We start from the raw sequence: 14903 nt of genomic DNA, 5'->3' as shown, positions 1-14903 counted from the left end.
AACTTCACTGCAGGGATATGGCTAACAGGCTAAAAACACACACTTATTTTTGTAAAAGTCCCTTTTTTTTTTTTAAACATACCTCCACTTCCAGGTTTTGTTTTAAACAAGCATTGAAAATCTTTCAGGTGTATTCAGTAATGCCTGAAGAATCGCCATTCTTTCCCAAGTTGTTAATACTTTTGTTGATTGTTAAGTGTTTTTCCTCTTTGTTCAGTGACATAAAATCACTTGTCCATTAAGCCAATAGATGCAATTTTCTGTTTCAGATTGTCAGTCTTTATATATTTTAATTCCAAGAAAGTTCCAAGAATTTGGCTTGCTTGGCTTTTATTTTAGAGTTGCAAAAAACAAGTTACTTTTTGTAGAGTTTCCTTCTGAAGCCTTGTTACAGTTAGTATGCAAATTACTTCCACTTGCTCCACCCTGAGATATCCGTCAATCTCCAAGCACAGTGGGTTTCTTCCTCCACCCCCACTCCACCCCCACCACAAGACCAAGGGACTATTTAGTTTAAAAGTTTGACTGCTTCTCTGAAACTTTTATCTTGTTCCTAGTAATCAATATTCTGCTACAAGTCACAGAAAACTTGATGAATGGAACCCTAAAAACAAAGATTTTTCTTTTTAAAGTAACAGGAGTTCTGTAGAAAGTAACTAAATACCGGCAAAGGCTCTGCAACTTGATGTTGAAGATGCTGCAGTTGTGGATGGCTCTTAAGAACAGGACTTGCCTGCCTGCTTTTGTTTGGTTTCTTTCAACTTTTCTTGAATGTTTGTTGTCTTGAAACTATGGGATGGGTCTTGCTGCTTCAGAAATCAGAACTATTTTCAGTATAAGTAGCAGGAAGAGGTGTAGCAAGCATGGCTATTGACTTCTTTCAGAAAAAAGAAGTTATCCCAGACTATTCCATATCAGACATCTGTGTATATCAGAACTGTGTCTACTGCTAACTTCAAGGAAAGCTGAGCAAGTAGTTCTGCTTTGTTTTGTTTTGTTTTGTTTTCTGGCACATTGTGGTGAACAAAATCAAGCTTCTGTTTGTAGGAATAAGGGGCTTGTGGATATTGGATGGGCAATTAACAACAAACGAAACACTATTCTTAATTTACAAATCATCCTGCTGCTTCTCACTTACCTCCTCAGCTTGCCTTTGCCTCTTACACAACCGGATACCAAAACAGATGATATATAACAGGTTAAACAGAATGAGAATGAAATCTTGCATAAACTACTGTGTTTAGATAAGGATGTGATTATCATAAAGTCCAAACTAATCCCCTTCCCTAGGTGAAACATTCAATGAAAACAGTTCATGATTATTTTCCAACAACTTTATCCTATGCTAGAAGGATAAGGAAACATGACTAAAAATGTTTACATAATAATAATTTAACTTTCAGAACAAAGAGGAGTTGGTTTTAGCCCTGTATCCACTTAGGTATTGTTTTTCTTTCATGCAAGGTACATGTGATGTAAAAATCTATTTATTATTGCTCTAAACTGAAACAGGTAGACCTACTCTTTCTTCAGTGAAGTGGGTAGAATGGCTCTGAGACACTCTGATCCAAGTTATTTCTGAATCTCCTTTGTACCACATGATTCTTTTTCACTCTCATATGATTGTAAAATAATCTATAAAATATGGGATTTTCGATTATTAAAAATCATGATGATATTAAGATGTCAGTGTGAATTATGTCTTCCTCTCACTTTGTGCTGGTTAATCCAGAAACAGTAGAGTCGTTCACATTTTGTCCAAAGCTTATCTGGGCTGTCAAAACATTTCAGACAATTGTCATCTGAGGAGGTAGACTGAAATCCTAATTATCTAGAAAAATATCCTTTCTCAACATTTTTTCATATATGCCTTTATTGGGCCAGTAACACCATAGATAATATAGTGGAGTGGTGAAGAGCATGGACACTGGCTCTTTTTTATAGACAGTTTGTGCTGTCACTTAAGGGGCACCTCGTGGAAAATAATAGTACTCACTTCAGAGTTGTTGCAAGGGCTAAATGTTAATATGCATATATATTTATATGTATATGTATATATGTAAAATGTTTAAATAGTCCCTGGCTCATGGTAAGTGCTCATTATGTATTTGAGATTATTACTTAATGGTGCACATGAGGAGTGTGTGATTACTTTGGTGAGTCTGAGGTCTAGAGAGAACGTAGTTTTGACCTCTAGTACATACATTCTATGGATCTGGTGAACTATCTCTAGAATGGCCTTTGTTAACTCTTGGTTTGCAAATTGCATATGCTGTTATAAGATCACACTATTTGTATTAGGATAGGTACTTGTATGTCTCATATATAAATACATAAAAAGAATTAATTATTAGATTTTTTTCACATCATATTTTCAGCAGTTATTTGCACATAATGTCTTTTCATTTTATCTTTCAAAGGTAATAAAAGGCCATGGTAACAAATGAAAAGAAAAATAAAGATAATTAAAAACTAATTTTTAAGCAAAAAAAAGCAACTAATTTTCAAATAATTTCAAAATGGATTTACTGTTCAAAAATTAAATTAAAGTTAAACCTAGAACACTAAGGAATAAATTTATGGATGTCCCCCCTGCCAACAGAACAGATTAAGCTCTTGAAATGGCACAAGTTTCTCTCTATTTTTTTGCCAATTGATAAGGAGCTCCCATTTGTATTGTTGTAGTTTACCCTACAAGTCAGAGAACAGTGCATTTTGAATACCCATTTGATTTGTGTCACTGCTGATATCATCCAGAGTGACTCATTTTTTTTCCCTATCAGATGATATTTTGGTTAATGGGACGTCTTGTGAGCTGAGGAAAGAGATGTTCTACATAATGTAAGCCTGCTTGAGAACCCAAGGATTAAAGTGATTGCTCTACTATTTGTTTTCTGAATGGATGTGAAATGGTCATTTAAGATAATTCATCATTTCCTGTGGTCTCATTTGGAAAATAATGAGGCCAAAGAAGGCTAGACATACTGAATTGTTTCTGTTTTGTAAACAGTCATTTGATTCACTTTTATTTTCCACAGACTGACATGAAATATTAAGTTGGTAGAAAAATTAGGAGATAACACCTGTCTTAGTCAATTTGGGTGGCTATAATGAAAATACCATAGACTGGGCGACTTGAACAACAAATGTGTATTTCTCAAGTTCTGGAGGCTGGAGGACGAAGATCAAAGCACAGAAAGACTTGGTGTCTAGTTTGCAGTCACTTCCTCCTTTATACATAGCCATCCTCTCACTGTGCCCTCACAGGGTGGAAACAGGGTGAGATAGCTGTCTAGGTCCCTCTTCTAAGGGCACTAGTTCCATTGATGATGGCTCCATCCTCATTACCTAATCACCTCCCAAAGTCCCTAACTCCTGATACTATCACATTGAAATAGGGTTCCAACACAGAAAATGAGAATCAGGCTCTGTGCTGGGCATGGACCCTGTTTAATATTCTCTCTCTCCCTGTCTTTCCACCCTCCACCCACACTCTCTCTCTTGCTACAAAATAATAATAATAGTAATAGTGATAATAATAATAATAAAATTAGCAGTCTGAAAATAATCCTGTGCAGTATCACATTTATAATCTGCAGTAAATTCAATGAAACCTTTGCAATTTTGTGGTTAGAGTTCAGCACTGGTGTTCACACTTATAGAATAACTATCATTCTTACACTACCCACAGTTGTTCAGTAATTTGAAAAGCATAAATAATATACATAATACTCTTGTCTTTTAAGTTAAACTATAGTGTTTTCAGATTTTCACATTTTCTTGTGTGGGACATAAAAACAAGATTTTGCCCAGTTTCTTGTCATTTATTATCCAGATAGTCAGGGTTAAGCTCTTGCCAAATGGAAGCAGGGAGCTGAAAATATGTGTAAAAGTAGTATTATGATTCTAGGCCATGGCATCCAACGTAGAGAAGGGGAAAAATAACGTTTAAGGGTGAAAACAATCACAAATAAAAAATACCACATCCCCATGTGCATTTGTTTTTTTGTGATTGTGAGTCATGGTCAAAATAATTTTATCTATATTGATTCTTTGATTCCTTTGCAGAATGTACATTCCTCTAGAAAATGTATATGTTTAATTTTACCACCTTACAACAATTTTGGAGCACTTTAAAATAATTATTTTCATTCCTGTTTTTGAATTTATAGAGTATGCATTTTCCCTTCTACTAACAATGAGGTCATGGCGGGCACTCATTTTGCTCTCTTCCTTTGCTAGATATTGGTTGCTTTGGCTGCTATTTTTTAAGCTGATTCTTTCTCTAAATGCATGGTATCTGTCTTCACAAATATAATGAGTCTCTAATTCAATTTCTTGCCTTCAAGTGTACCAGACTTTGTCTCTGATACCCAGGATGACCACCCCAGCCTTGAGATCAGGCACACATATGTCTTCCTTCATATTGTTCTTTTACTTCAATGATGGCCTATGAAGTTTACTGCATCTTTCTTTCCATATTATAATGCATTAAAATAGTTATCGCCAAATTTTTTTGGCATTTTTCACTGAGGGGTTTTTTTAGAGTATTCCCTCTGACATTTTTTCACAAAGATAAGTTCATAAATCAATTTCGACTTAGCAGTTTTGTTTGGAAGTGTCAGGAAGGCATTTGGTCCGTCTCTAGGAATTCCAATGAAATAACAGTTGTGTTCTTTTTTTCTGAGGGGCTTAGACTCCAAATAAAAAAACTAACATGTAGGCAATTACAGATATTATCATGAATAGTGTACTTTAGTTGAAATAATGAGATAAGAATCTATTAAACCACAATGTATGCTTATACATGGCTTAATTACAAATACAGTTATATGGATAACTGATACACTCGTTCAAGGAATTTAGTTGTTGTATATTATATTGTCAAAAAGACTGTTTAGAGTAGAAATGTTTCAATTTGCATCTTGAACAGGTTAAGCAGAGGAGAAAGGACATTCAACTCTATAACAAGATAATTCAATGTAGTGGAAATTGAGCATCACATATTTAGGGAGAGGAACAGGAATAGCCTAAATGGAGAATATACTTTTTATTAAGCATTGAAAGATAAGTGCTACTGGTTTGTGAAAATGTATCTTATATATTAAAAATATAGAGGTGTCATACAATTAGAAATGGAGGAATTTTATGGTTTGCTTGCTAGTACACAAATGTAACAAAATGACAAAAAGAGCAGGTGCGTGGCTTATAGAAACCAGGTTCTCGCTTCACTTGAGACACAAAGGGATAAGTTGATATCTACCACTGTACAGAACAATGATGACTGTATTAAGAAAGAAGAAAATGGTAAGTTTGGAGACATTCTATTTGGAGGGATATTTCTAAGACAAAGGTGGATATATCATAGATGGTTCATGCCATAACTGTGTTCATAGGTGTATGAATAGATGGACATCTGATTTGGGCAAATTATATTTAATTTAATTTAAAAATATGCTTTAAATGTGGGGCGCCTGAGTGGTTCAGTCGTTCAACGTCTGCCTTTGGCTCAGGGTGTGATCCCAGGGTCCTGGGATCGAGCCCCACATCAGGCTCCCTGCTCTGCTGGGATCCTGCTTCTTCCTCTCCCACTCCCCCTGCTTGTGTTCCCTTTCTCGCTGGCTGTCTCTCTCTCTCTGTCAAATAAATAAAATCTTTTTTAAAAAAATGCTTTAAATGTAAATAGTAGAAAAACATTAAAATCAATTAAATTATTTAAACAATAGTTAAGAACATTTTATTGATCTTCTCTAAGTTGAACGAAATTGGTCATGAATCATACTTAAGAAAAACAGATATTATGAAAATAAGACAATTTTTAAAAATGTTCAACACTTACTAGTAATCAAGAAAGCCATATGAAATATCAAATACAACAACAAAAACAATGAAGGACATTTCCAATTTAGTCTTAAATTTGCTTTTTCAGCTGATTTATTCACTTATATAAAATTTATATTAAATTTGAAGTACTAGAATAAGAAAGATGGAATGGAATGATCTCTTTATAAATATCTTATTTTAAATTCCTAAATTATATTATTTAGATTTTCAAATTTGGAACCATAATGCACAAATTTTAAAAAAGTTTAAACAATAAAGGTTTAGAAGGTGGTAATGGGGGAATTTAAGTATAAACATTGTACATTGATTTAGTATGTTGTGCTAATAAAATAGTGAAGTAAACAAGTACATATTTTTCTTCATAGACTGTATAATGTAATGAGAGATACAGATGATTTGGTAATAATGACTTGGTGTAATGAATGTTATGGAGGATGAAAACCAGGATGTTATGAATGCACTTAGGAGAGACCAGATTTACCTGTTTTTGCAAAGAAATTGCATTTGTATCAATGTTCATTAGTTACACTAACCACTTACTAGCTGAACTTGCACATGATACATACATTTTAAGCTCTTTTAGGTTAATATCTAATGTGACTCAGTGGGCAAGATATTTCAATTTTTGGTAATCTTTGGAAGAAAATTATATGTGGATTCTAATTGGGAAAATGCTCGTGTTCTTTCGATAGTATCTTCTCTTTACTTAGAGTTACATAATTGTGTTCATTTTTGTGTGCCTTACATTTCACAGCCTGAATGTTGACCTGTCTCTTTTCATTTTATGTCACGAGTAGAAGAAAAATATATCTTTTGATTTTTTTGAACGATAGTATCAGATGCAGCATCTTCGGGGACAAAATGTTTCAGTAGCTCTCTAAGAGTATGCAGATTTGTCTGTGTATGCCACTCAACCAAATGTGTTACAAATTAGTTGCACTGAAACCTTTTGTTTGCTGTTGTCCTACTTATTAATTTTTGCTTTTGTTGCTTGTGCTTTTGATGTCATATCCAAAAAAATCACTGGGAGTAATAAAGACCAAGGATGTACTTTCAGTTCTATCACTTACTAGCTATTGGACTTTGAACAAGTTCTAATTATTTAAGCTTTTTAGAAAGGCATGCCCTTACTTATAAATTGGGGTAACAAGCATCCTTACTCAGGAAGTAGTGAGAATTGAGAGGAATAAATAAATAATGCTTAATAAAGGACTGTGCTCATGATAAAATCTCAATGAATGTTACTACCAGGTAATAATTTCTTTAAAATATAACCTACATCTTCAACTGCTTCACTCCCTTTTTCATTGTCTTTCTGCAAGTCAAAATAATTAGTAGACACTAGAATTAAAATGTGTGTGTATATGGGTCTATAGGTCTATAGATGTGTATCTATATACAAATGTGGTATATGGACACTTCCTTGGGAGACCCATGGCTGAGGGACTTTTGACAATGACATTCTTTTTCTTGGGGTGTAAAACTGTTTCTAAGAATGAGACTATTATGTGTTGGGGGTGTCCCATGAGCCCCAGGCCACATTGTCAAGGCTGAGATGGTCAGAGCAGCAGAATTGGAATAGGGCGACTGACAAAATATTATTTGGTATTATCTGTCTGTGGCTGAGCTAATAATCAGCTTATGATTGTTTAAATAGCTGTGGGTGCTTAATCCCAAATTCATATTTAGTATAAAGAATTAGAGTCAGAGAAACACAAATCTATGAAGGCTGAAATGAAATGCTCTTCTAAAAGAGTGATATTTAACTTCAAAAAGATACTGAAATTATATTGTTTAGGTTTTAAAATTTGGATCCACGTTGTGCAGATTTGGAGAGCAATAAAAGATTGGAAGGTTGAAATAAGGGACCTTTGAAATAAGATTATTAGTGCTCAGAGAGGATTTAACTGCGAGAGGAGGTAATTGTTTTTATATCAACATATGTTCCAATACCTCAGTGCAAACCATTACACATCAGAATATATGTCGTGAATTTGAGCAATATTGTCTTTACATATGTTTCAGAGTTTCAAAACCCCCAAAGAGGCCGTACATGTACTTTTAAATAGTCTTGACCTTGTTATCAATAACTGTGTTTATTTTGATAAAGATAAAATGCAGAAATACAGGATGATATTATGCATGCAGTGCATGAATTGTAGATAAAATGAAAATTTTTAATTTCTGGAGGAAAAAACATTTGTATTAAAGAAACTACATACAATGATATTTCTTTAAAAGATAACAGTAGTAAGAACAGTGATAATAAAAATAAGCATTTACAGTTATTTCCCATTTATTCTGTGCATAGGCACTCTTTTAAGTGTTTTTCCTGAAATTGTGCTTTAATTTTTACAACAACCTATATTTTATTCCCAATTTATATATGAGGCAAATGAAATGAGCTTCAAAGTTAGTAGTTTGGCTCCCCAAAAGTGACTGAAGCCAATAGAGTGTACTGTCACTCAAAAAGCTAAACTTTATATCATAATTTAAAGTTATTTTTATCAAATTTAAAGTTATTTTATCTCTGATGTTGTCCAGCTAATAGAAATATATGGATATTTTCCTGAAGTCATTTGTTAAGTACTTTTTCTCATTATCCCATGGAACAACACTTTCAACTACATTTTTTAAAAAATAATACTTTAATTTGATTCTCTGAGTTTGTCTTCATTGTCCTACTTAACAGATATGTGACAGAGAAAGTCATTAAAACTATGAATGTCAGTATTTTTAAAATGTTAAAAGGAGGTTAACCTTTGGAAACCACTGTGAAGAATTTTCAATAATGAATACAAAGTAGCCAGCCCATGCCATGAGAGGTAGTCACTAAATAATTAATATTCCTGTGGCAACATAGAATTCATTTATTAAGGTAGGTTTGGGGTTTGCTTTGTTCTTCAGTGCACGCACATGGCAGGTTTTCTAGCGTCGGGTTTGCAAACTGTAGCTACATAGTGACAACAGAGCCCCACGTGTTCATTCGAAGCCATCTGATGCTGATTTCTCCACAGAAATGGTAACTTTTCTCTACTTTCTTTGAACATATGCTTACATCCTCATGGCTAGATGGTATTTAAAGATCCCCTAGTCGCTGTTTGGGTTGTTCATTTTCTCACATAGGAACCTTGCAGCCTGTGTGTACATACATAATGTCCTCTGGGATTGCATATTCCTGGGCCCTACTCCTAAAAATTCCTGTAGTATCTCTGGAGGGAGGCCCAGGAATCTGTTTCACCAACCACACTTAACATCATTCAAAACTGTAAGCATAAGACCATATCTTAGTTGATATCTTTAACAACAGGAAAATTTTAGGGACAAGCATTTCATTCACATTGTTTCATTACAAGCAGCCGCCCCACGTGAGATGGTGATGATGGGGTTTATATTTACACCATTTCTCCCTGACAAAAGATCGGCAAGTGAAGTCACACACAGACACATGAAGGTTCAGGAAGCTATCTGTATTCCCCAGGGTCCTGCAGAACCAAACGTCGAACTAGTGTTTCTTTGAGTTCTGCTTAAGGTTAAGGACGCTAGGTGACCTGTGGTCACCGGGTAGAGTCTGGCCCAGAAATCAGGTCTTCACAGTCTAGTCTGGGGCTCTTCTGATGCTCACGTGACACATATCTTATGGAGAAGAGCAGATCTTCAGCACATGGAGAATATTACAGATCGAACCAAGACAACTGATTAATCAGCTGTCTAAAGTTCCCAAATTAGTATGCCATGTGATTCCTCAATTATAAAACATGCTATAGGCTTTTAGCTTAAATTTTAACCTAACTTTGGAAGGCATTTTTCTCTCAGTACTATCCCATAAAAGCTATTGTAGAAATTATTTCCAAAATGCAAACTCTGTTCCTGATAGATAAGGGAGTCCCTCCCCTTCCTGAAATGCTCCCTATCATAGTAGCTATCACACGCCAATGCCCTTTTTAATTCTGTCTTCTATTTCTGTCTTCTGTTCTCCCATAATCCATAGTTCTTCACTCTCATTTCTGTCTCCCCTCCCTCCTTACTTCTCTCTCTTTCCTTTCTCCTTTCCTTTCTTACTTCCTTTATTTAGTAAATATTTATTGAAGTGCAATTAAGTAGACGTCACAAACCATGCCTCATGCTTGATAAAAAGCAACAAAAGGCTTGCTTGCCAGGAGTCCACTTATTGACATTGCATCTTCTAGCCTTAGCCCGAGGAGACACCAAATAATTAATGTGAATAAAAGCTATAGATTAGAATAAAAAATATGTGGTACTACTTTCTTTAAATATTTAGATATAAAAGGAAGCAGTGTTATAAAAATACTTGATACAGCCTACTTTTGATTTTTATTTATTATACATTAATTAAATGAATTTATAAAGTTACCTAACAATTAAGCTTCTTTAAAATAAGCTTAAAATGCTTTAGAATAAAGAAAAAAGCAGTAAAATTTTGCTTTGTTGTGAAAAATAAAACTATGTAATTATTTGGGTAAATGAAAAAAATCCAAAGTGGCTCCCTTCTCTATTTTTGACTCTTCCTTTAGCCAAGATTTTATAAGGAGTAAAGAAAAGATTGATTATTGATTTTAATTTTCCTTTAAAAATCTGTTCCCTAACTTGTGAAATACCGTAAAATAGTCAAAAGGTAGGTAGTAGGAGAGAAAGGACAAAAAGCCTAAAAGAAGAAAATCCACACGTTAGTTCTTCCGTCCCAGGGTATGGGAGCTTTGACAGTGTGCCAAGTTATCAATATTCATACATGACAAGCTGAAATCCACGAAGCCGAAACACATTCCTTCAGTAATGCATCTGCGGGGACGTGAAAAGGATTGGAAGAGATTGAAAGCTGAAAAAGCCATTGCTTTTCTAAAGTGTCCAAATGCTTCTTTCTACAGTGCCCTAGTTTTGTGAGCTCTGTCTTTAGCCTTAGGTCTATTTATTTCATTTTTTTGTTTGTCCTTATGATTTGGAAACATGATTAGAGCTTACAGTGAAAGATGAATTGGCTCAGGGAATTTATGCTTTGGTTTCAGGGAAGAAAATATAATTTTCAATCCAGATAGGATATATATTTTATATTCTTTATATTAAAGACACAAATAGAGTTACAGAAGAGAGGGAGAGAGAGAGAAAGGGGGGAGGAAGGGAGAACAGAACATAGAAAAGAAAGGAAGGAAGGAAGAAAGAAAGAAAGAAAGAAAGAAAAGGGAGGGAGGGAGGAAGAGAAGGAGAAGAGAGGAAGGAAAGAAGGAGGGAGGAAAGAGAGCAAAAAGCCAAGACATTCATAGCCTACGAAAGAGAAAACTGATGGAATAAATACATCAGTAACTGCAGATTAAAAATCAGTAATGATTTCTATATATCTAAACTGAATACAGAAATAGTCAAGATATTTCATACACCACAGAAGGAAGCTTTTTGCACATTTATTCTGCCTGGGAGAAAAGCAGAGCTAGAGGAGGAGGGCTCCTCATACGTAGCTGTATGGCTCACGAAGCGCCAAAGAGCCTCACGCCATTGCTATTTCACCGTCCTTGGGTGTACTCCTGGCAGAGTTTTTCTGAGAACTTATTTTAAAAGAATCTAGAGAAAGTTAGAAATGAATTTAATAGGTTCAAGTTTCCAGTCAGTGTTTTTCAGCGTGAGAAATAATTAAGAGGAAGATGTTTTATGCTTTGGTTGTTTGGTTTAGGTTTTTTTTTTTTTTTTTTTTTTTCCTTCTGAGTCTATAGCAAAAGGTTACATTTATGGAAGGTGGAAAAGAAAAGCTTTTTATATATTTAACTGTGCAAATATCAAAGTGTATGTCGTGGAACACCACTTCCTGCAACTTGAGAACTGGGTCTTTACAACTGTATTAAATGTTCTTTCTAGGGCTTTAAATTTCAATCAAAATTACACTTACTGAGAAAATGTCTTTTAATTCATATACGCGTTTGCTTCAAGATTCAATAAACATTAAAGGGCTGCGATCTCCTGGCATTCTACTTGGCACTGGATATGTAGCATTGAACAGGCATATACGCTCCTGGCAAGCTGGATGTTATGTTTAATAGAATAAATGGAGTATGAAGAATAATACAAATTAGGTACAGAATAATACAAAATAGGTACAGAATAATACAAAATTTTAAGTGAAAAAAGTACCATGAAAAGAATAAGTAAGTGGCATGAGAGGGGAAAAAAGGAGTTATTGGATTTATTTCGGAAAACAAGGGAGAACTCACTTAAAAAAAATAAGTGTTGCATTGCAAGGGGAGGATGGGCAGGGAACAAAAATGAATATGTAATATAAATAGCTCAAATATTGTTATGGATATTGAATACATTGTTTTTATTGGTTATTTACACAGATTAATACCTGTGTTTTACCAGTATTCCACATATACAAATTCTTTGAAACAGCAGCAGTGTAAAAGTGTAAAGGATTGGAGGAGATAATGCTAAGTGAAATAAGTCAAGCAGAGAAAGACAATTATCATATGATTTCTCTCATCTATGGAACATAAGAACTAGGAAGATCGGTAGGGGAAGAAAGGGATAAAGAAAGGGGGGGTAATCAGAAGGGGGAATGAAACACGAGAGACTATGGACTATGAGAAACAAACTGAGGGCCTCAGAGGGGAAGGGGGTGGGACAATGGGATAGACTGGTGATGGGTAGTAAGGAGGGCACGTATTGCATGGTGCACTGGGTGTTATACGCAACTAATGAATCATCGAGCCTTACATCGGAAACCGGGGATGTACTGTATGGTGACTAACATAATATAATAAAAAATCATTAAAAAAAAGTGTAAAGGATTGAGTGTAATAGATATATTTTGCAGAAAATCTCATAGGTACTAAATAATGAACATCAGAAAGGCATAAGTATCAAAATTAGATATACGGTGTAATAGTCTAAACACATGCATACAGTCTGAGCCTATTTCTCACAAGAACTAAGTATGGAAGATATTGCTACTCCCATTTTTCACATGAGAGAATGGTGCAGTATAGATGCCCTTCAACTCTTCCATGATCATACAGCTACGATAAAAACAAAGAATTATCTGATTACAGGGCCACATGGTTTTCCTTCATTATTTTACTGAGATGTTAAAACACACCAAAAAGAGTTTGAATAATGTGGGGAAAACACAAAGAGTGAAATCTTACATTTGCATCATGATTAGCCTGATTTCTGGGTAAAAATAAGGAAAAATGTTAATGATTCAAATCAAACACATTAAACTGACACACTTAACCCTTATTAAAACAACTTGTAGTTGGTTTTAACGAGCTTTTTTCAACAATTTTCTTGAGCAGCCTGTAAGAATCAAGTCAAACATGTTTTAATAATATTTTCCTTCTCGGTGGGTACTTGTTCTGTCAATATTGATAAAACCTGAGGATTTAAATACACTGATTGACACTTTAGAGTTGTTTATTTTTTTTCATTTTTATTTTACTATTTGGCTTTCTGCAACATTAGTACTTTATGAAGCTAAGAGCAGATGAATGAGCAGTCACCATTTATACACTCTAATGCTACTCTAGATATTTTATGATGATATCACTTTTATTTCCTGTTGCTGGTTAGAATTTCAAAACAATAACTGACCCAATTATGTTCGCAATCAGCTTCCGAGTACCCTAGCGACATGACAATCTCTCCAGAAGGTATTCCATGCAGTATTTCAGTTCAAATCAAATATATCCACATCTAACCTTGTGCAATGAAAAATGAAAAAAAACTATTATAAAAAATATAATGAGCGTATACAAATATTATATAAAAATGTATCTATTTTCAATTGTAAACTGTGTGGATCTTTTATCTCCGTGAAATACCTGGAGCTAACCTAAGAAATTATAGTGAAGCTTTCAGAGCTAAGGTGAATTTTATTGCCGTACACCCAAAAAATGTCTTTATATTTATATAGCTTCGTGTTCTTTTGTGTTTCTAGAACCTCAACCTACTGGCTCACTCGCATCCAGTCTTTTCTCTACTGTAATGAGAACGGCCTCCTGGGCAGCTTTTCGGAAGAGACGCACTCGTGCACTTGCCCGAACGACCAGGTGGTCTGCACCTCGTTCCTGCCTTGCACGGTGGGCGACGCCTCCGCCTGCCTGACCTGCGCCCCTGACAACCGCACCCGTTGTGGCACCTGCAACACGGGCTACATGCTGAGCCAGGGGCTCTGCAAGCCTGAGGTCGCCGAGTCCACCGATCACTATATTGGCTTTGAGACTGACCTGCAAGACCTCGAGATGAAATACCTGTTGCAGAAGACGGACAGACGAATAGAAGTCCATGCCATTTTTATCAGCAACGACATGCGCCTCAATAGCTGGTTTGACCCCTCCTGGAGGAAGCGGATGCTCCTCACCTTGAAGAGTAACAAGTACAAGTCAAGTCTGGTCCATATGATCTTGGGTCTCTCCTTACAGATCTGCTTAACTAAAAACAGCACCTTGGAGCCCGTGCTGGCTGTGTACGTCAATCCCTTCGGAGGCAGCCACTCCGAGAGCTGGTTTATGCCTGTGAATGAAAACAGCTTTCCAGACTGGGAGCGGACTAAACTGGACCTCCCACTGCAGTGTTATAACTGGTCTCTGACTCTGGGCAACAAATGGAAGACATTTTTTGAGACAGTGCACATCTACCTGCGGAGTCGCATCAAGTCAAATGGCCCCAATGGCAATGAGAGCATTTACTACGAACCGCTGGAATTTATTGACCCTTCCCGGAACCTGGGTTATATGAAAATCAATAACATTCAAGTGTTTGGTTACAGCATGCACTTTGACCCTGAAGCAATTCGGGACTTGATTTTGCAGCTGGACTACCCCTATACTCAGGGATCCCAGGACTCAGCACTTTTGCAACTTCTAGAGATAAGAGACCGTGTAAATAAACTCTCCCCACCTGGTCAGCGTCGTCTAGATCTTTTCTCTTGCTTGCTTCGTCATAGACTCAAGCTGTCTACTAGTGAGGTGGTGAGGATCCAATCTGCTCTGCAGGCGTTTAATGCCAAATTGCCAAACACAGTGGATTATGACACGACCAAATTATGTAGTTAA

General features: G+C 35.6%; 1 protein-coding gene across 2 annotated transcripts in view; it reads left to right on the top strand.

Annotated features, from left to right (window-relative positions):
* Positions 1-14903, top strand: part of BRINP3 (BMP/retinoic acid inducible neural specific 3) — a 361285-nt gene extending 346382 nt beyond the window's left edge. For both annotated transcript variants that reach the window (XM_008685663.1, XM_040636019.1), the window contains one exon: positions 13787-14903. In XM_008685663.1, coding sequence (XP_008683885.1) covers positions 13787-14903 — 1117 coding nt within the window. The remainder of the gene's footprint in view (positions 1-13786) is intronic.

The sequence above is a fragment of the Ursus maritimus genome, unplaced genomic scaffold, assembly GCF_017311325.1.
Source record: "Ursus maritimus isolate PB19 unplaced genomic scaffold, ASM1731132v1 scaffold_2, whole genome shotgun sequence".
NCBI lineage: Eukaryota > Metazoa > Chordata > Mammalia > Carnivora > Ursidae > Ursus > Ursus maritimus.
The sequence above is the reverse complement of the archived record's forward strand: the minus strand, read 5'-3'. Positions and strand labels throughout refer to the sequence as shown.